At 33.3% G+C, this 23,024-nt stretch overlaps 1 protein-coding gene across 1 annotated transcript in view; it reads left to right on the top strand.

Moving 5' to 3' along the window:
* LOC143244981 (voltage-dependent calcium channel type A subunit alpha-1-like) overlaps positions 1-23,024 on the top strand; it is a 336,700-nt gene that overhangs the window by 258,204 nt on the left and 55,472 nt on the right. Inside the window, exons 28-32 of the mRNA XM_076490619.1 lie at positions 1,795-1,955; positions 2,742-2,885; positions 5,158-5,359; positions 7,513-7,677; positions 15,198-15,308. Coding sequence (XP_076346734.1) covers positions 1,795-1,955; positions 2,742-2,885; positions 5,158-5,359; positions 7,513-7,677; positions 15,198-15,308 — 783 coding nt within the window. The remainder of the gene's footprint in view (positions 1-1,794; positions 1,956-2,741; positions 2,886-5,157; positions 5,360-7,512; positions 7,678-15,197; positions 15,309-23,024) is intronic.

Below are 23,024 nucleotides of genomic sequence, written 5' to 3' on the forward strand. Positions count from 1 at the left end.
AACCAGAAGAAACTGGAAGAAAGTCTACTACAAAATGTAGTAATAAGAAACATACGTATTTATCATAGTTTTAAATTTAACTATTTAATACTTCACAGAAGATGAAATAATGATTCGAAAATGGTGCGTTTCTCGTTTGACATGTGCTACTTATAATTAAGTTCGATGTGATTGTTTCGTTTTTACCATCAAAATGACACAAACTACTATCTGATCTGTACTATTAAGCCTACTGCTGAGACGCCGGGACCGGTTCAAAATGAAGAATTAACCAGAATATTAAGGTTAAGAAAATGTTTCCCCGATGAGGCAAACTTAGGAAATGACGCTAATTTACAAAATAAATTTGATACAATGCAAACGTAGTAACAGTGAGCGTGATTGTCACTTAATTAAAAAATAACCTTGATCACAGTTCATTCAACCCAAATTATCGCAGATTAAATATTAATTAAAATATGATCTTTACAAGGAAGAGATTATTTTGGTTTTAAAGAAAAAGATGAAAACAGTACTGGTGCCAGCATAAGAGAGCAACAGAGAAGCTGTGATGAAGTGTTTACAAGCCACGATTTGAATATAGGTGAGAAAGCGTTTGAAGAGAATATTATAATGTTCCACAGTTATTTAAATATTTGATGACGTAGTAACACGTTATTCGGGTACAGTTTTACGACACTGCTTTCAAGTAAAAAAGTGGAACGAATCGATTTAACATATTTAAAACCGGGAGTACACTGGGTCGAAACGATGCAGAACGAAGTTCCGCCCCTTGTGGATTTAAGCCCGTATCCGTCCTGGTCTTCTTGTGATTGGAATGTAAAGACGGAACTATTTGACATGTTAATACTCTTCTTAGGGAGTGTATTGTCCTCTGTTGTATCACTCTTAAGGAGTGTATTGTCCTCTGTTGTATCACTCTTAGGGAGTGTATTGTCCTATGTTGTATCACTCTTAGGGAGTGTATTGTCCTATGTTGTATCACTCTTAGGGAGTGTATTGCCCTCTGTTGTATCACGCTGATAGTACGAAATAATTCACAAAATGAAGTTCGAACTTCTTTCAGGATCTCAGTTTAACCATCACTTATAAAGACACTTTTAAAACTTTACTTACAAAAGTATTCAACGTTTCATCAGAGATGACGAGAATTTTCCTTAAAATTAGCAGCTAAATCTTGAAATGATACTGTTATAGTAATTTTTATCGTTATTTCTCTTTAGACTGGTAATAATAACGACTTAAGTATAGACGGAAAAAATTCTCAAAGGGTTTACAAAGACCTTTATGCGGAAAGCTCTTGATCTGTTATCTAAAAATTACTTTGTTTTTGAGTGAAACTGTCTTTATAAAAAACAAGAGAATGTTTCCCACCCTTACTAGTTACTTAATGGATTTCTTAGAAACTGAAATCCATAACAACTTAGATTTATGTTCAAATATAATACTTTCTTTTTTGTAGTAGAGACATTCGTATGAATATTTCGTATTTGTTTGTTGTGGAAGAAATTGTGTGAGTTTTGTTTTTGGATATTTCAAGTAATTGACATTCAGACGAAAAGTGTATTATTGAGGACAGCAGAAAGTAAATGTCGTTTTACATGTGTTATTATTCAGCGAAAGCTAAATGCCTCGCAAACAAAATCAGACTGGATTTTAAACACGTGTTCTTGTATCAAGTAAATCGCTGTGCATTGTATCAAATAGAATAATTGTTTGTAATACTATCGTGTCTAAGTGTTATTTGGACTCTTGTGTTCATGTCTGTTTTACCTACGATCACTTTTATTACAGGCGGTGTTTGATTGTGTGGTGACGTCTTTGAAAAATGTTTTCAATATCCTTATTGTATATATCCTTTTCCAATTCATCTTTGCTGTGATAGCTGTACAACTCTTCAACGGGAGATTTTTCTTTTGTAACGATGAATCTAAACTCACAAAAGAAGAATGCGAGTAAGTTTATGAAAGATAAACAGCCACAGAGTTAAAGAAATAATCCATTCTCATTAAAATAACCACAATGTTAGAGAAATAATCTATTTTCATTAAAATAACCACAGTGTTAAAGAAATAATCCATTATCTTTAAAATAACCAGTGTTAAAGAAATAATCCATTCTCATTAAAATAATCACAATGTTAGAGAAATAATCTAACATCTGGATTAGGCAGAATTCAAGTTAAATTTCTTGAACAGTGTTAAAGAAATAATCCATTCTCTCTAAAATAACCAGTGCTAAAGAAATAATCCATTCTCATTAAAACAGCCACAGTGTTAATGAAATAATCCATTCTCATTAAAACATTTACAGTGTTAATGAAGTAATCCATTCTCATTAAAATAAACACAGTGCTAAAGAAATAATCCATTTTCATTGAAATAACTACAGTGTTAATGAAATAATCCATTTTCATTAAAACAGCCACTGTGTTAATGAAGTAATTCATTCTCATTAAAACTATAGAAAGTTTTGTTGTTTTTTAATTCCAAAAGTACATAATAGTATACTTTTACGAATGGTTTAAACAGCTTAGGAATTTTTTATAGAATCTTGTGTCAGTTCTATGAGAACAATTATTATTGTTTTATTTTTGCTTTTCTAGCAGAGGAATACTTTAACAACGTAATGCAATATATTTATGTGACACAAGAAAATCAAAATTCAACTTTTACTTTTTATAACACGTGTTATAAAAGTATTTATATAAATTTAAGATATAATAATTTTTCTTCAATCAGAGGAGAATACTTCGTCTTCAAAGAAGACGGAAAGCCACCGGAAGTTAACAAACGACTATGGGAGAAGCAACCATTTCATTACGATGACGTCATGTCCGCTATGTTAACCCTTTTCACAGTTTCGACAGGCGAAGGTTGGCCTGCGTAAGTTGAGAACGCTTGCATGTGTTCCAAGTTTTGTAAAAACATCGTATTTTGCAAATGTGTATACGTAATACTTTGGATTAGAAGAACTTTAAAAGTATTTTATATTAAACGTTGTCTTTGATTGGTATTTAACCGTAGATTTAAGATTTTGTAGCCAATATCCCTTCTGGTATATGTATTGTACACTGCTGGCCAATGAACATAAAGAAAAAATATGCATTTTGCATTGTTAGACGCAACCTCTTATTTGAGTAGAGCTTCGAAAGATGAAAATAAGAAAAGGAAAAATAAAAAAAAAAAATTAGCATTTAATAGGGAAAATGTGAACATTATTAAATTAGTCTATATACTAGCTGGTCAAAAGTTTAAGACCATACTGAAACGAAGCGTTAATCGGTAAACACATAACGAAATTTAGTGATTTATGTTCAAGCATTAGCGTTGTCAACATCTCCCACTGACGCCTCCTCTGTTACATTGGGTAAAAACATGGCAAAGGCTAAAACGTTGACAGAGTTTGAACGTGGCAGAATTGTCGAGCTGCAACAGCAAAACCTCTCTCAACGTGCCATCGCTGGTGAGATTGGGCATAGTAAAACTGTTGTTGCAAATTTCTTAAAAGACCCTGATGGATACGGAACGAGAATTTCAAGTGGTCGGCCCAATAAATTTCGCCGGCGTTGAGCAGAAGGATTCGACGAGTTGTCCGTTAAGATACTAGCCGATCGTCGAACCACATTAAGGCTCTAATTGACGCAAAATGCAGCTCAAGAACAATAAGACGGCATCTACGAGAGAAAGGCTTTAAAAACCGTAAACGGCTTCAAAGGCAACGCCTCCTTCCACACCACGAAACAGCTCTGTTAAACTTTGCTGAGAAGCACCAAACATGAGACGTGGAAAAGTGGACGAACCTGGTTGGTCCAGATGGTTTCCAACGTTACTGGCACGACAACGATATCCCGTCAGAGACATTTTCTACAGGACACAGTGGAGGAGGTTCCATTATGATCTGGGGTGCTTTCTTCTTCCATGGAAACAATGGAGCTTCAGGTTATACAGGGGCGTCAAACAGCAGCTGGCTACATGGGCATGTTCGAGAGAGTATTCTTATTGACTGAAGGCTCTTGCTTGTGTGGAAATGACTGGATCTTTCAGCAGGTCAACGCTACAATCCACAATGCCTGTAGAACAAAGTACTTTTTCAAGGCGAATAACGTGATTCTTTTGGACCATTCAGCGTGTTCGCCCGAAGTGAATCCCATTGAAAATGTTTGGGGTGGATGGCAAGGGAAGTCTATAGAAATGGACATCAATTCCAAACAGTGCATATCTTCGTGAAGCCATCTTCACCACTTGGAGTAACATTCCAGCCAGTCCTTCTGCAAACGCTTATATCGACCACGTCAAAGCGAATGTTTGAAGTTGTTCGCAATGACGGCCGTGCAACTCGCTACTGAGACCTCTTGTTGGGCATTTCCTACCCTGTTTAGGACATCTTTTTAGTATGATCTTAAACTTTTGACCAGCTAGTATTTAGGCTAATTTCATAGTGTTTACATTTTCCCTATTAAATGCTAAAAAAGTTTTTTTTATTTTTCCTTTTCTTATTTTCATATTTCGAAACTCTACTCAAATAAGTGGTTGAGTCTAGCAACGCAAAATGCATATTTTTTCTTTATGCTCATTAGCATTAAGATTTTGGCCAGTAGTGTATATATATACATACTATTTATATTTTAATAAAAAATAAATAAATTTCATTATATCAATTTCTTTTCAGAGTTTCAAAAGAATATACTATTTATGAAGCAATAGAAAACACTGAATTCTTACATGGTGTGCTTGTTAGGATGCTTGATTTGGAAACTGATTGCTAGACCAAAACCCGTTGTCACACATGTTCGATCTTTTAACTGTGAGATTATATAATGTGACAGCCAACCTTACTATCTATTAGTAAAGGGCAACCTAAGAGTTGTTGGCTGAGTTATTTTCCTCTTTGGGATAGCAAACACATATAGTACTCGAGTAGTTTTTGCGAGAAATTCTGCAAAATAAATTATATATTTTAACCAGTTGAGGGCTAAAATTGTCAATGTTATTTGATCAGTTGCCTACAATTTTAAAGGTACTTGAAGTGTTTTTAGTGAAAATGCTATGTTTTTTATTGACCAATAGTCTGTGTAACAATGAATCACAATAAAACTAAAAATAATTTGTAGCAAAATTTTGTTTAGTGGCCTTATATTCTTGTTTTGTTTTGCAGTGTCCTACAGAATTCTATGGATGCAACGTATGAAGATTATGGACCTTTACCCAGATTTCGTATTGAAATGGCAATTTTTTATGTTGTTTTCTTCATCGTTTTTCCATTTTTCTTTGTGAATATCTTTGTGGCCTTGATTATTATTACATTTCAGGAGCAAGGAGAAAAAGAATTAGAAGAAGGTGATCTTGACAAAAATCAAGTAAGATTCTACAAGTTGTTTGTTATCAAATTATGTAAGTTTACGTTAATACTGCAAAACATGTTATTAGTTAAAGGAAATCATGAGTTTGGTCTTAATATATTCTCTGTATTATAACAACATATATTTCTCAGAAAGGCAAGTTTGAAAGTGCTCCTTTGAAAATGGTTTAAAAATGCCTTCTTGATCAGATAATTTTGGCAATGCTTCCATCAAAAGGCAGGTTTGGAGGCACTTTTGTTATGTTTTATTTGACAAAAAGTTTCTTTATACATTCATTGGAAAGGCAGATTTTTTTTACACTGTATTGAAAGGGAAATTATTTGATATTTCACAAGAATGTCAGTTTTTTATGCTTTCTTGTAAAGGTAGATTGTTGGATATTTCATTGGAAAAGCAGATTAGAAGATATTTCATTGAGAAAACAAGCTTAAAGATACCTGTTTTAAAGACAACTTTAGTTATATTGCTTTGCAAAAGGCAGGTTAAAAAAATCTTGGTTTTGTACATTGTTGTACAGATATCCACTGAAACTTAACTATTTATAGTTGCTATAAAACTTTCATTAGACTCATACAGCTATTCACAGTGAAACCACTGTTTCCTTTTTCATTAAGATAAAAGATGAGATAACATTGGTAAACGTAAATAAATATTCAAAAGTGTTCAATGGGCTTATTAGTTATGATATTTTACCCAAACAGTCATTTCACTGATATGTGATTAGAAAATACTTTAAATTGTATGAATATGTGACAGATTCAGATAGTTTATGATGTGAAAACTCTACCCAAGCTTTTTGCTTTGTCCATCTTGCATTAAAATGGATAAAAATGAAAGTGAGTTTAAGGACTGACAGAAGTATTTGTGTGCTTATAATATTAGCACAATCAAAATAACTGTACTCTAGAAAAGAGTAAGCTAAGAGTTATCTTCGTGTTTTGTTTAAAAGATGTTACATTCAGTGACTGACATTTATTCTACTGCTTTAACTACTTTGATAACAAACATTTATGAGTATCATCTAAGTAGTTAAAGTGGTAAAATAAATGTCATTCACTAAATATAACATCTTCTGTAAACAAAACAGGAAGATAACTCTCAGCTTACTCTTAAGTATTTGGACAAAATTCTTATTTGTTCCATTTCCATCATATTGGAAGATTAAAAGTTTGGTGGTGCAGGTTGTACATAGAAAAGTCTTAATGAACTAGATGTATTTTAATAATCCAATATTTCTAATGCAAAAAAAAAATGTTATATCAAAATATTTACTGTATTGAATTCTTTCAAATGCAATAAAAATTTAAAATAAAGCATATGATTAATTAGTTTTGTAGCATATGACAGCAAAGACATTTCAAAAAATTGAAAGTTTATTTCCCATAAATCAGAGAATTTGTAAAGCCATTAATTCAATATAATTTTACTAAATTATTAAGAAGTCATTTTCTCAAAGCTACGAAAAAGTAGTTTTCATTTATAGTGTAAAATAATTATTATTATCTACACTAAATTATCAGACATTCATTAAATCATATTAGAATGATTAATCAATTCTATTTTTTTTTATTTTGTAAATAAAATTGTCAAATTCACTGTTACATATAATTACAAATTTTTTACAATAAATATTTTATTATTCTGAGATGGCTCATAAGTTATGGTTATTAGTAACTTTAGCAAAGTTAAGTATTTTAATAACAGTAGAAAGGTGAAGAATTTTGATGATTATCTTAAATTCTCAAATAATGTTATCTTTTCTTCACCTTTATTCATTCATTTTAAGCTATTTTACCTTAGTCTTCTCTCTTTATATTTATCTGTACCTAGCCTTAATTTTGTTAGATTCTAATGTCTGTCTTTTTCAACCTTAAAATTGTCTTTCTTTCCTACGTTTTAATTTTCTGCTTAATTACTTATTTTTTATGTTTTCTTCACTATATTTGAATTACTATGTTTGAATTTAGTTTGTTTGTTTTTTTTCCAAATTTTTCTCATTCTTCATATTTTTTGTACTTCCAAATCCTTTTAACACTTTTTCTTGGCTTTTGATTTTAACACTGTTAGAAAGGGTCTTTCACCTTTTGATCTTTGATTATGAAAGTGTCTTTTTAAACATAAAATAGCAGAAAACAATTGTTTATTTTCAGAAATCTTGTATTGACTTTGCATTACAAGCCAAGCCACTTCAGCGTTATATGCCTAAAAACAAAGACAGTATCAAATACAAAATGTGGAAACTTGTCGTATCGACAGGTTTTGAGTACTTTATCATGGTTCTCATTGTCCTCAATACATTACTATTGATGATGAAGGTAAGTTTCCAATCTGAGCTTTCTCTGTCTCAAAGTACAATATAAATCAGTGAACAAGCTCTTAGTGTTCTGTTTCAGACTGTTTAAAAAAAATATTTTGAAATCATTGCTTTAAACATTTATAAAAACCTTAAAGTGCTTTATAGATTGAAAAATATTATTATAAAAATTCATCTTTACTTTTTGTGTAAATAACATCTAGTGATAAACAGTTGAAATTCATTATAGATTCAGTCAGTTAAGAAAGGCTTAGTTTTTGTGCTTTTCATTCGTGGTTTAATTTGAATGTTACTATAAATTAGAAAGTTTCTAGATTTGTGTATTATTTATGCTAATAATTTGTGATAAATAGCAACAGTTTGTCTTGTATTATGTTCTTTATTCAAAATGCTGTACGTATTCAAATAATGATTATTTAGCAATTAATAGGAATATGTGATTTTGTGTTTAACAGTTTGATTTCATTGGTTAAAAGAAATGCTAATCATATATTAATCATAGCAACTTATCTATTCTAACTGCTTATTTCTCATGTCATAACCATTTTAGCTGTAATATTAAAATTAATTTTGTAACATATAACAGTGAAGATATTTCTAAAAATTGAAAGTTTATTTCCCATAAACCAGAGACTTTTTAAAGCCCTTAATTCGATATCATTTTACTAAATTATTAAGAAGTAATTTTTTCAAATCTACGAAAAAGTAGTTTCCCTTTATAGTGTAAAATATGTATGAAAAATAACGACTACTAGTAAACAGGATCAGGATATCTGTCTTTGTCTGTGGTGCCATAAATACATACATGATTCTGGACAGAAGTATATGCCAATTACTTTTTGTAATCCGTTACTTACGGTAACTGCATTAGTGAAAACCTTTTCCACACAAAGTTAACAAAGACTTTTTTACTTAACATAAACGTTTTGATAATTGAAAAACAAAGATATGTATACAAGCGTGAAATGACTGTTCTAAACTCTGCTGGAGTCTAAATATGTAAAGAGCTTCAGAAAGAGGTTTAATACAATTCAAATTGTTATCTACACTATGATAATTCATCTTCCGGTAACCAATCAAAATAAAATTGAACTATGAAATTTATTTTTATAAATGTTTTTGAAAGGATTACAAATTAGCATCATGTTTCGGATATTTACATTAACGTAAAAAATAGTAAAGTATTGTCTCACTTATCAGATAAGTGCATCCCCTGCCTTGTCATTTGAAATCCAAATATAATACTATAACCTCGAAAAGATATTTTTAAACTGTACAAGGTACGTTCCAATGTTACTTAAAGTATATAAACTTAATAGCATGTAATAATAATGAAAACAGACTACCGCACCATCGAGAACCATGTCATTAGAGGCCCGGTGGTTAAGGCACTCGACTCGTGATTTGGAGGTCTCGGGTTCGAATCCCTGTCGCACCAAACATGCCATTTCAGCTGTGGAGGTGTTATAATATGATGATCAATCCCACTATTCGTTGGTAAAAGAGTAGCCCAAGAGTTGGCGGTGGGTGATGATGACTAGCTGCCTTCCCTCTAGTCTTACACTGCTAAATTAGGAATGGCTAGCGCAGGTAGCTCTCGTGTAGCTATGCGCGAAATTCAAACACAAACAAACAAACCATGTCATTAGTTTCATAAACTGAAACATAGTCTTCCATAGAAGTATCCAACCTGTAAACGTTTGAGGTTTGCAGAAATAAATTGTAAAGCCCAATGAAATAAAATTATAATAAAAACAATATTCTCGCCGAGGTTTTTCCCATAATTACACCAGCGCAACAGCTGGTGGATGGTGGGAAGTGCCCCCTGTTATATGATATTTGTATAATTTTTATGAGTGAGTATAATATGAGAAATAGGCATTTATTGTACAGAAAATAGAAACATTCAAATAGGAATTCCTCTACCAGCCGTGCAGTTTGAAATACGTCCCTATTATTACGAAAGATATTCATTGCGTCATATCAGCTCGTGAACACAGTATTCGTGTCGGAGAACTCTGGTTTCTATCAGTTGAGTGCGTATTCCACCAAGCTGTATTGATAAATTGGTGGCTATAAATAAAAAATGGTGTAAATCGTATCATGGGCGGAAATCGATGTTCATATCCTCGGATGATTGTCGTTTTCAGAAGTTATGGACAAAACATGACAAGGAAGAAGACAACAAGTTTTCGTATCCTAAGTAATTCAGTAAACATATACTTTATTTCAGTTAACTTCAGGGCTTTCCGTTTTGAGTCCAGTTTAAATACAAAGATTTCGTTTCTACATGTGACAAAATAAATTTGTGAAAAATACCCGTATAAATAAATAAAGAACATCCGATAAAGTTGATGTCAAATCTCGAAACATGTCCTCAACACAGTTAACACTCTTAATCTTGTAAACTAAAGCACTCTACCCCTCACTGTTTACAGTTTTATTATAATATTAACCAAAAACGAGTTACAAAGGCTGTTTTAGCATAAGTTATAAGTAACACTGTAGTAATGTTACACACCAGGGTTCATGTTTAAGTAAACATCTGCAACACAAACAAATGAAAGGGCGTCGATCTCTGTTCTGAGGCGGATGAAGACAAATGTTATTACCTTATTACATCAAACATATATTTTAAATATAATCTTGATTTATCAGAAAATAGTAGCTTTTTTCATATTATTAGACACTAATATTTTACGATTCAAAAAAACAATTATGGTTACTCACCTAAATATTTCCTTAACCTGATTCTTCTTACGCCTGATTTTGAACTTGATTCATCTAGGATCGGTCTTGCCCAGAATATCTCAGTGCGTGTGACAAAATTCAGTGTGCTTTGTGTCAGTGTAATATGCATCCTAGTTTTCAAGTGTCAGGGCTACTGAAACAATGAATTCTGCTTGAGTTGAAATTTTGAGTGAAATAACCAGTAGACGTAAGACTTTCCTGGCCACGGTTGACAGTTCTTTCATTACCTTTGTGACAAATCTGTAGCTATTCTGGTGTTTAAACATTCTAAGCCGAATAATTAACGAATCCGAACTGTTAAGGTGCGTTTTCTAAAGCTTGATTTTGCTTAGGTTTTTTTCCATTGAATCATATTCATAATCCATCTTTTGAAGAATCTACATATTCAAAGTACTGTGTTTCGTAATGTTGAAGTTCAGATGTGGAATGATGAACTGTAGCGGTTCCACTATAGCTGCTGTTTGTTTAGGATATCACTCTATTGTGTTCGTAGTATGAAGTTCTGGTGTAGAATGATGTGCTTTAGCGGTTCCACTATAGCTGCTGTTTGTTTAGGATATCACTCTATTGTGTTCGTAGTGTGAAGTTCTGGTGTAGAATGATGAACTGTAGCGGTTCCACTATAGCTGCTGTTTGTTTAGGATATCACTCTGTTATTTTCGTAGTATGAAACTCAGGTTTGGAATGATGAACTGTAGCGGTTCTAGTATAGTAAACGTAAAAAAAAAAAAACGTTTCTACTGGTAAATAATAAAAGCTGCAGTAAGAGATCACAATAATCTAAAAACTAGGTAGTACTGCAGTTACAAATATTGATTAAACTTTTGTAGTACTGCAGTTACAAATATTGATTAAACTTTTGTAGTACTGCAGTTACAAATATTGATTAAACTTTTGTAGTACTGCAGTTACAAATATTGATTAAACTTTTGTAGTACTGCAGTTACAGATATTGATTAAACTTTTGTAGTACTGCAGTTACAAATATTGATTAAACTTTTGTAGTACTGCAGTTACAAATATTGATTAAACTTTTGTAGAACTGCAGTTACAGATATTGATTAAACTTTTGTAGTACTGCAGTTACAAATATTGATTAAACTTTGTAGTACTGCAGTTACAAATATTGATTAAACTTTTGTAGTACTGCAGTTACAAATATTGATTAAACTTTTGTAGAACTGCAGTTACAGATATTGATTAAACTTTTGTAGTACTGCAGTTACAAATATTGATTAAACTTTTGTAGTACTGCAGTTACAAATATTGATTAAACTTTTGTAGAACTGCAGTTACAAATATTGATTAAACTTTTGTAGTACTGCAGTTACAAATATTGATTAAACTTTTGTAGTACTGCAGTTACAAATATTGATTAAACTTTTGTAGTACTGCAGTTACAGATATTGATTAAACTTTTGTAGTACTGCAGTTACAAATATTGATTAAACTTTTGTAGTACTGCAGTTACAAATATTGATTAAACTTTTGTAGAACTGCAGTTACAGATATTGATTAAACTTTTGTAGTACTGCAGTTACAAATATTGATTAAACTTTTGTAGAACTGCAGTTACAAATATTGATTAAACTTTTTTCCTATTTCACAAACTTCTGCCACATCTTTTATTTTTACAAAATATACAAAACTTTCAAATTTATAAAGCAGAATTACTTACCATTGTTTGTTGGTTAAACTAACGGTTATTATAATAGCAAGTGATAATAAGGCGTGTAACGACAGGTACACTTTGATTTTTCTACATATTTTGTTAAACGGGTAAAGCCTGTCGGTGGTATAACTGTTGGTTTACGGATTTGCAACGCTAAAATCCAGGGTTCGATTTCTCAAGGTGGACACAAAAGATAATATGATTTTCCTGTAAAACAAACAACGAGACAGATCAGTTACAGACCATATTTACTTTTCTAACTGTAAAATGGAATTTTCGACGCTAGGATACACATGCGCACACACACACACACACACGTGTCAAGTATCGGCTCTTATATTTACTGTTTTTTAATGAAGTGCTATTTTCAATTGACATTTCATACTTATTAATTAACACTTTCACGAGAGAAGTACGCGTGTATTTAATGAGCGGAAGAGTGAGCTATCATAGTGTTGATATGTTTATTTTTTAAATTAAAATTTCCATATTCCTGTACATCACAAAAGTACCAAATATCGGTAACGGATTGTTCTTGAGAATGTAACTCCTAAAGTAAACTCCACCACGAAGAATTTTGACAAAAAGTATTTTTGAATGGATTTCCAGCTAGTGTACTGCGTTGCATGCTAGACTAGTTTTTGAGCACTGGACAAAAGTTGTTTTTGTTTTGTTTTTAAGTTGAAAGCTGGACAGGCTATTTCATGATCAGAAGACTTTTTAGATATGTTAAGATAATTATAGTAATAGGGTTAAGATAATATTCCAAGATCCCTCGTTTCTTGACAAACTAAATTACACATAGTTTAATCTTAGGTGTGATATTAATGTGGACATAAACTAATGATCTGGTTGGTTATGGAATAGCCTCGGCAACTAAACTTGTAATAACGTTGAGTCATAATAATGAAAGAGCATGTATTCTTGAGAGAATGTGTGACTGGCATGATAAACGAACTGTGCAAATGTTGAATGAATTGTGCTATTCTTCTGCTCACTCACAATGCCACATTTCGTCTTTTTTCTCCAGTTTGTGCGTCTCTTGTTTGTGTTAGCTGATTACGTTCTCATAGTTAAAAGTTAAGTTTAATCAAGATATCTTCCTACAAGAGTGTGTTACCTTCAGACTTGGTCATGAAATAAAATTAGATTAAAAGCTAATAATAATACCTTATGTTAAGCTGCAAGCAATATTTGAGCTAAATATAAGAAACGATAAATTTATTTAGGTCAGTGAGCGACCATCCTGCAGCAACCATGCAGCCTCACGAACAAGTATTAGGCCCGTGCCCCTGTTAAGAATCGCGTATTAATGTTTATATTTAAAACAGTGTCGCCATTTACTGAATTTTAATAGGAAAACCATTTTGAGTAAGTTATACAAGTAAAGGTTATGTCCTCCAACACTTCCATCCTCTACGCCCCCTAGTAGCACAGCGGTGTGTTTGCGGACATACAATGCCAGAATCCGAATTTCGGTGCCTGTTGTGGACAGAGCACAAATAGCCCATTATGTAGCTTGGTACTTAATTTAAAGCAACAACAATAATCCATCCTCTACGGTCTGGGCTCTTCACAGGTAGAAGGTTAGACCACACTTGTCTAAGGAAATTGTAAGTGCTTATTAGTATAAAAGTTTAAATCATCAGAACTGTTCGTCAGATTGGTTGATAATACAATTAATTGTCTTATGTAATGGTTCCCTGTAACTAAACATTCTTGTCATACCAGCTTCATGTAATTAATTAATTTGTTTGTTTGTTTTTTATTAATGTAATGCTTCTATATGAAGTTTTATTTTCGGTAAATAGAAATCAATTAAAACTTTCCGTCACATACCTTCAATGAAATCGCAAGCAATTGGATAGCATAGATCAGCAAATTTTGTTATCGAATTTGACTGGAAAAAAAGTTGACTGTTAAATGTGTTTTAAGTAAGTTTAACCATTGTGGTATGGCTGTGCATACACATAGTGTTAATTTTGTCTATTTTCTTGAAAACATTTTGTATGTGTTTTTCAGCAGTTTTCGGTAAAGAGAAAATCTTAAAGTAACGCATTACTTAAACCTAATTTTCTCGTTTTTTTTATTAATTTTTACACAGTAGTAAATCCATGGTAATAACGCTGGCCTACATTGACGTAAGAAAACGTTTTAATTGAAAATATATTTACTTCAGAATTTATCCTTTTCTAAATAAAAGAGCATATGGTACTGTATGTATAGTTCTGTGAATCATTTTTAAGTATTAAAAAAGAACGTTAGCACCCAGTCTGCGAGTCAGAGAGACACGTTTGGCGGGTTTATTTTCAAACAGAGATTTCCAATACTCTATATATATTCTGAATAAATATTTAGGCTCTTTGCGACATCTATAATCTGTATTATTCACCAGTATGGCCTAATGTGCACTAGCTTACAAGTTATGACAGAGTAAATCCCCCACCCCTACTAAACACAGTCTAGTCGTTCATGTTGGTCACATTTATACAGCCATTTTCTACCCGGTTTTCGCTAGTTCTGCCGATAGAGACGGTTGAGGAAGGCTAAACAAAGCTCGCTTGCTATTTAATGTAAGGTGGCAGATTAAGTGATGCACCTGCCTAAACATGAACACTTTTACTATTTTGTGAAAGAGGAATAAACCCCAGTCAGCCCCTAACTCCCCATCTTTGGTCGAACATTGTTGAGAGGTCTCTTATTTTGACGTTAAAAGTTTGTTTTTCAGATTAATAGATCAAACCATTTATCGCAGTACTTTTATTTTGATCCTAAACCTAATACTTCTCTGTTATCCGTCAACCTTCCAAATTCAGTCTCATTGACTCGTAGACTTGAAGTTAAACTTAAGTAAGGCTTTGCCAACATTATAACGCTCTAACGTATTTTCTTTGCTTTTCGTTATAAGTCTTATTTATTTTAAGCTTTCACTTTTGATATTTTTTTCATTACACTTTAGCTTCATAAATATATTTTGAAGTTGTGTTTGTATTTATGTAGTAATATATTTGTACAAAGTGTTGACACTATTGTTTATACACTTACAGAAATGTCTCATTTGTCTTGCTTTTTTTCCTTGCTCTTGTGTCTCGCCCTAGTTTTACAATCAAAGCAATCTTCTCAAGAGTTTGCTGCACTACATGAACGCGGCCTTCACTGCTTTCTTTACTGTTGAATGTTTAATGAAGTTGGCTGCATTTGGAGTCAGGGTAAGACAAGGGTGTAGTAAAAGTGTGTGATTCCTACTGAGTAGAAGATAATATCCTCGGTGGAGAGAACTAGCTTCAAGGTGGAAGCCACCCGGTGGTTTCGTGTACATGAATTGTTTTGTCAGTATGTGTACGTTTTTTATTAGTTGTATATAATTAGCTATATGAAACAGCCTCATTTGCTTTTGCCTCTTGTAGATAAGTCTGAATATTTGTTTGTTTGTTTTTACGTAAATCTTTATAATATGTATTATAAGCTATTGTTTCACTTTCTTTATAGATGAGCGTTCATGATGCTTTATTTTTGTTTCGATGTATAAGTTAGATATTCAGTAACAAGGGTTGCAGTGCCTAGTTCCCGGAGAAAGTCATAATACGTCTATTATCATTTTTTTATATGATGCCTTGAGTGATGTAGAGGTGGTGGAACGTTCAGAAACGTGAAAGTTAGATGCATACTTATCAGCGCTGCCTCATTTGTTACTGTGGTTATGCATTAATTAATTTCAATTTGATATAAATTTAAAAACCTAACATATCTCATTGTGTTCCAGAATTATTGGGCTAATTTACAAATCTGATCATGCCCGCTACCTAGGTCTCAAGGGACATAAAAACCGGCACTTACGAGGTCTGTTCGAAAAATACGCGGACTGACGTCATAAAACAAAATGTACTTTATTTAGAAGTTACAGGTCTGGGACCCCTTCAAAGTACTCTCCTCCCCAACGCACACACTTATCCCAACGGTGTTTCCACTTGTTAAAACAGTCCTGGTACACTTCTTTTGTAATGTCCTCCAGCTCCTTCGTCGCATTTGCCTTAATCTCGGAAATCGTCTCAAATCTTCTTCCTTTCAAGGGTCTTTTGAGTTTGGGGAACAAGAAAAAATCGCAAGGAGCAAGGTCAGGTGAGTATGGGGGTGGGGAAGAACAGTGATCGAGTGTTTGGCCAAAAACTCACGAGTTCTGAGGGCTGAATATCGCAACAACGCGGTGCATCTTCAATTTTTTGGTCAAAATCTCGTAACAAGATCTAACTGATATCCCACACTCTTCAGCAAGCTCCCTGACAGTCAGACGTCGATTTGCCCGCACCAGGGTGTTGATTTTGTCGACGTGTGGGTCGTCAGTTGACGTGGAAGGACGTCCAGGACGCTCATCATCTTCAATGGACTGTCGACCATCCTTAAAACGTTCATGTTACTTGTAATATGCCGTACGCTTCATAGCAACATCACCGTAGGCCGTGTTAAGCATAGCAATAGTTTCAGTCGCAGATTTTCCAAGTTTAACACAAAATTTCACAGCAAGTCGTTGCTCCTTCAGGTCATTCATTCTGAAATCCGCCAAACGAAAAAATCGCACTTCACTTAAAACCGCGTAGCTAATACACAAATGAAGTTATCTACAATCGGGAAATGGCGTCGTAATCAGTTGATCTGTACGAACCTAGCGACATCAAGCGGATTCCCCTGGAACCAACTGGAGCCGCGCAATTCAAACAGTCCGCGTATTTTTTGAACAGCCCTCGTATGTCCATAATGTAAATAGATATATCAGCTCCTTTTTTTTTCCGTTTTGCACCCGCTTAGATAACACCTGAATTATCCTCTACTCATCTCATGCACCAAATCTTAACTTTCTTTTTTGTTACTCCTGTAAATGAGCTGTCCAGAAGGTACGTATAGAAAATACATAAGAACAAATTAATATTGGAAGCCTTATGAATGCTGTTTTGTCGTTACTCGGAAGTGTAAGCTAACTTCAAGCTTCATCAAATAGATATCTGTTGCGTCCAAAGTGGACAGTTTTTATCTCTGCCTTGCGATAACTTTATCACTTCTGAAGATATTTCATGTTAAGGACTCTTCCTTGGTGCTGCGCCCCCTTGTGGTTTTAATACACGTGCTAGGCATAGCACAAACAACATATTGTGAAGCTTTGTGCTTAGTTAAAAACAAACAAATATTCCTTATTAATGGGGTTTTAAGTCCTTTTCAATGACTTAAAACTCCATTAACGTTGCATACGAAACTACCGTTACAAGAGGCCAAGCAGTATTTCTTTGATTTGCCAGCCCAGTCTGTGCTGATGAGCTTTCAGTGGGCGAAATTGCAGTCTTCAGCAGTGGGTACGGCGAATCAAAGAACCCACTAGGCCTTTGCGTCACGAATTCTCCTCCCCATTTATCTTCAGTGAAATTGGAAGAAAACGTCTGTAATATACATATATATGTGTGTGTGTAAATCTTTCTTAATGTTATTCCGCAATGGAATTTTGCCTTTGCTCGTCTGAAACCTCACATCATTTTTTTATCCCGATTTAAACGCCACTCATGTTATTTCTCCATCACAAGCCAGTGTCCTTACAACACTTATAAACCGTTCCCTGATTAATCACCCTCATGTAGCGCACGTTCGCATACGTTATACTTCCTCAAATCCAAATGAGATAGATTTTTTAGAAGAGGTTTTAACAATATTTATGTTGAGTGTGAATTTAACTTATGGCCTGAGCACGTTTGGCGTGCCTGAGCTGTGAATCCAAAAGCCAAGAGTACCTAGCTTTTATTATAGATTGAAAAACGTCATGTGTTAATAGGAGAAGTGGTAGTGGGCTATTGGAGCACGTAGGTACAGGCTGTTGCGTTTCTTAGAAGTTAAAATATGCACAAATCGTCATAGAATAACCAACTTCTTCCCTATCGGTGGCTGAGTCATACGTTAGAGAGCTTACAACACTAAAAATTGGGTTTTGATATTCGCAGTGGGCAGATAACAGGTAACCCGTTGTGTAGTTTGTGTTTAACACACACACAAAGAAATAAAAAAGTATCGTAATTTTGTCATTTTGGTGATACGGATATACTTCCAAGGTCAAACATTACAGAAACGTCATTTTATTCTTTACAGCAGGAGAAGACTTCTAGGGCCCTCTACAGTTAGAATATTTTAGTTACAGATAACGTAGTAGGCTTAATACTTCTTTGTTCTGGCTTTTAATATCTCGTTTGTCTGATGTCTTAAAGTAAAATATAGTTTAATGATAAATATTATGACACCCAGTGGTGATATCATTGAGATGGCTTCATTCATTTCTGCAGTAAAACTAGAGTAACTTTGGCATATTTTACTGGTAGATATGTGTGTGTAGTATAGTGTAGAGAATACTTTCCTTGTTTAACACGAAATGTTATATCTCATATATTGAAATTTACTTTACATTTTTTATTATGAAATGTAAGTGCGTAGAAAACATAACGAGGATATTATCTCTCTCAGAAACTTAACTCTTTGAATAAGAAAAACATATTTAAGACAAATGAATACAAACAAGAGTGTTTTAGTTTAAAAGGAAGACGTTTCTTTCAAAGAGTTAAACACAATTTGAAGTGACATTTTTTACAGTGATATTGACTTTCATTGAAGGTTTGCTCATAAAAGCATGTTTTTTATTTCAGCACAATTACTTTTAACTTGCCTGATAATTAAAACAAGATACATTTTATAAAAGAAGAACAAAAGAAGCAGTAACAGTTCTGAAACCATGTGTTAAATTATATTTAGATTTGTTTTTCTTTACTAGATATGTACCTTGGCCAATCAGGTTTAGAGATTGCTGCATGTGATATGCCTACTAAAGCGTGAATGGTGAAAGAAACAAATTGTCTTGCCAATTTAATTGGTCTGATATTTTGTATAGCAGCATCATGATAGCTTGGTCGTGATATTATGAGTGAAATGGCTTTCACATTTTTCAACAATGAGTCTTCGTCTAGATCCAGGAAAAATAAAAAAGACAATGTTGATATGTCATTGTTTTTAATTAGTTCTTTGATTTGGCATTATAATTCAATTATTATATTATTCAGAAAATTCTGAAATAACAAAGTTATCAAAAAATATTTATAATTGGAAAATTAAAAGCACTTCTTTGTAGGCAACATTTGAGAACTTACAAATTAGTTGTTAAGTTTTTAAAAAAACAGTGTTTGTAGACTTTTGTTGTTCTTTTCAGGAAGCATATTAATAGTCTTAGATCACAGTGATGTGTGTGAGGTGATTTGTAGTTAACGCTTTTTCACAGCGTGTGAGTAAACATTAACACAAAACGTGCCATGGTTAAATAATGCAAAATGCAGGTTCTTCTCGTTTTGTTTACGTTATGACTTTTTTTAGTTACCTTGCTTGTTTCCTTGACTGCATGTTATCGCCTGTCTGGTGCATAGCTTCCAAGTAACACCGAGCACACGCCAGGCCAATCAAAAGTTCTAGACATTAGTGGAGGATTGATTGGTTAGGCCTAGCAGAATATGTCGACTTTGATCTCATGTTGAAACTGACGAGAAGCATGATGGTGTTTTAGCCGAAGTTTTAAAATAGGGGTGTGCATGCCACCTTCCTTTAAAACAAAAATAAAGCTAAAATATGCGAGGTTAATACTTTGTATAAAAAAAAAAGTGATGATAGGCCATCCACCTCTAGATCAATGATGGTGTACTAATATGAAATTACAGGTTAATTTTATTCTTTAAGATATACGATCGTTTAAAAATAAATCAAAAGTGGTACCATTTTAGACGTTTACTTTGCCTTACATTTTCCTATCTAACCTGGTTACTCCAGTTTCTCAACTAAATAATAATATTAAAGTAAATACGGTTGCTTGGTATTAAATGGTTGCAGTCTCTCACCTTAAACCCTCCAACCCTAAATATATTTTTTTGTGAAATTTGGTTATAGTTTTGATTTCTGCCACCTCGATTTTTCTTGTTTTCTCTCATTCTTCTATCGTCCTTCCCGCCGCTGTAGTACTACAAGGCAGGTAATTTGTACCTTGACATTTTAAGCTACATGAACGAGGTTTTCACGACTCTCTTCTTACTTGAATGTATCCTCAAACTTGTGGCTTTCGGATGCAAGGTTTGATTTTTATTTTTCTATTTATCTCATATAGAACAAGTTAAGCCTAATATAGTGTATATGTAATAAACCGACATTCTCAAGCGCAAATACACAGAGAATTATAGTAGAATATGGAACGTTACAGTATTCAGGTTAAGAATCAAATTTGCCAAACTTGAGAGAGTCGGTTTAAATATTCATAGCAAACTCGTTAAATAGAGTTCCTAATACAGGAAGATTGTAGTTGTCCAAATTTTTTAAATTAATTGTTAAAAATTCTAATATCAGATTTATTCTGTTGTATAAAAAAATACGTATGTGTGTTTGCTCTGCTTTGACTTGTTTGTTCAAAAATAGTTTAGCGATTGATTCCAAGCAAAATCGATTCTTACATTTAGTTTTAGATATCGATTTTAAATGGTATAGAGAATTATATGTGTGCTTACTATGAATGTGCCACCAAAGTGAGGAGAGTGCTTCTGTTGATACAAATTCCGTTTTGTTACAAATGGGACCCGGCGTGGCCAGGTGGTAAAGGCATTCGACTCGTAATCTGAGGGTCGTTGGTTCGAATTTCCGTTACACCAAACACGCTTGCTCTTTCCGCCGTGGGGGCGTTATAATGTTAGGGTCAATCCCACTATTCGTTGGTAAAAGAGTAATTCAAGAGTTGACGGTGGGTGGTGATGACTAGCTGCCTTCCCTCTAGTCTTACACTGCAAAATTAGGGACGGCTAGCGCAGATGGATTGGCGTGAAATTGAAAACAAACCAAACCTTGTTACAAATGGTACAATAATAAATAATGATATAAAATTCAATTTTAACTCCTAACGAGTTGATGTATTATTGATCGACCTGTTTGTTTAAAATAATTTTAATTTTTGTTCGTCTTCGACATGGCCTGATTTTATTCATATTTTTTATGTTTATTTTTGAGTGATAAAACTAGTAAAGGTTTCAATGGATATATAAAATACTGTTAATTTCGAGTACAATCAGCTGGAAACTGACAATGTAGTGGTCGTGATTACTCGTGGTGGCTTAGCGGTAAAACTACAGGGCTTGTAACATGGAATTCGATACTAACGATAGACACTACGCAGATAGCTTATTATGTAATTTGGCTTAAACATGTGAGTGTTACACGAGATTCACACTTTCGCATTATTTCTACTGACATTCAGATTTCTTATACTGTAAAAGAAACCATGGTACCAACGCTAAATAAGTGAACTTCTCTAAAATGGAAAGAGCTTCATTCAGTATTTTGTTAGTATCACAATTATCTTTACCTTTAGGGTTAAGGTTTGTCGTTCAGCGTTTGTTCTTAGCATGTAAATTAAAAACAAATAGGCATCAGCAGTTTCGGGTTTTCATAAATATTGTTTGTGCCGTAACAGTATTTTCAAATAAAAAAAAACAGTTTTAATTATTAAGTTCTTTTCAAATTACACAAGTTAGCTAGTATAGTATCTTTTCTGCTTATTATAACAAGGTAAAACTATCGAATATTTTAAGTTTCTACTGTGATTTATGCGCGGCTCCTCTGTCTTGTTCAAATTAAAATTTTCATTGGTTACTAGATGGCGAGAGTGTTCTTTTACACGTTTATTATCCAAAAATGTAGATTTAAATTAGTTTGAGGATATATACAGTTTTAATCATTGTATTTCAGTTTACTAATTATACTTTATTTCCTCTGCTATCCATTGTGCTTCTCTGGATTCTACTTAGAGTATAATTGCTAAGATTTTTGAAATTATTCCTGGCAAATCTTTTTTTCTACATAAGTATTTTTACCGTATGAAATAGTTCTTAATGTTCCCTGCAAAGAAACGAAGGTTAAGTTTCGTTATGAAATTCAGTTTTATAGTCATTATATTAAATGTAATTTCTGAGATTTCAGAATCTATCCATAACTTCTGTATTTGAAATTTGTGGCCTTATCCTTTGCTGCTAACTTGTATCCTGCTTCGTTCCGTAGTTGCTCGAACAAGGGATTTTCGTTATTGTTGTCAGATATATGTAAATCCTATTCCATGGTTTTCCCATTTGAACTTTGAACTTTCTGAAGTAACTATGTGTCGAACACATAGTCGCCTCATAATGATTATTTAAACTTCTTGAATACGTGGATTTCTGTTTATTCGGATTCAGCGAGATAAATTTAAAATTTGAAATATTTCTATAGGCTAAAATTCTTTCCCTAATGTAGTTTGATGTGAAATACAGTGACTTATCATTACTAAATTATCTTTACGGACGGCTAGATCATCAAAAATTTTCCTAAATTATCCTAAATTTTCCAAGATCAGGTGTTTTACCACACATGTTTAATCATGAACTGTTTGTGAAGAGAGGAAAATCGAAATCAAAAGCAACAGTTTGTGGGTAGAATGTTTATTTTTTTTATTTATTTTTTGCAACGTTTCAACCACTCGTGTGGCCAGACAACTGTCTCTATTTTGTAAAATACTGCACGAACATTTGTTTCAATTTAGTAAACATACAGGGCGATACCTGTATTTTGATTTAAATTAATTTTTATTTTAGGAATAATTAATGCTTCGCCCACCAGTGGCACAGTGGTATGTCTGCACGCTTACAACTCTAGAATCCTGGTTTCGATTGTCGTGGTGGGCAGAGAACAGATAGCTCATTGTATAGTTTTTTGCTTAATTGCAAACAAACAAGCCCTGGCATAGTGAGATGGTTAGAGCGTTCGACTCGTGATCTGAGGGTCGCGGGTTCAAAACCCCGTTACACCAAACATGTTCGCCCTTTCTGCCGGGTGGGATTATAATGCAA

The sequence above is a fragment of the Tachypleus tridentatus genome, chromosome 2 (genome assembly GCF_004210375.1).
Source record: "Tachypleus tridentatus isolate NWPU-2018 chromosome 2, ASM421037v1, whole genome shotgun sequence".
In the NCBI taxonomy this organism is placed as follows: Eukaryota; Metazoa; Arthropoda; class Merostomata; order Xiphosura; family Limulidae; genus Tachypleus; species Tachypleus tridentatus.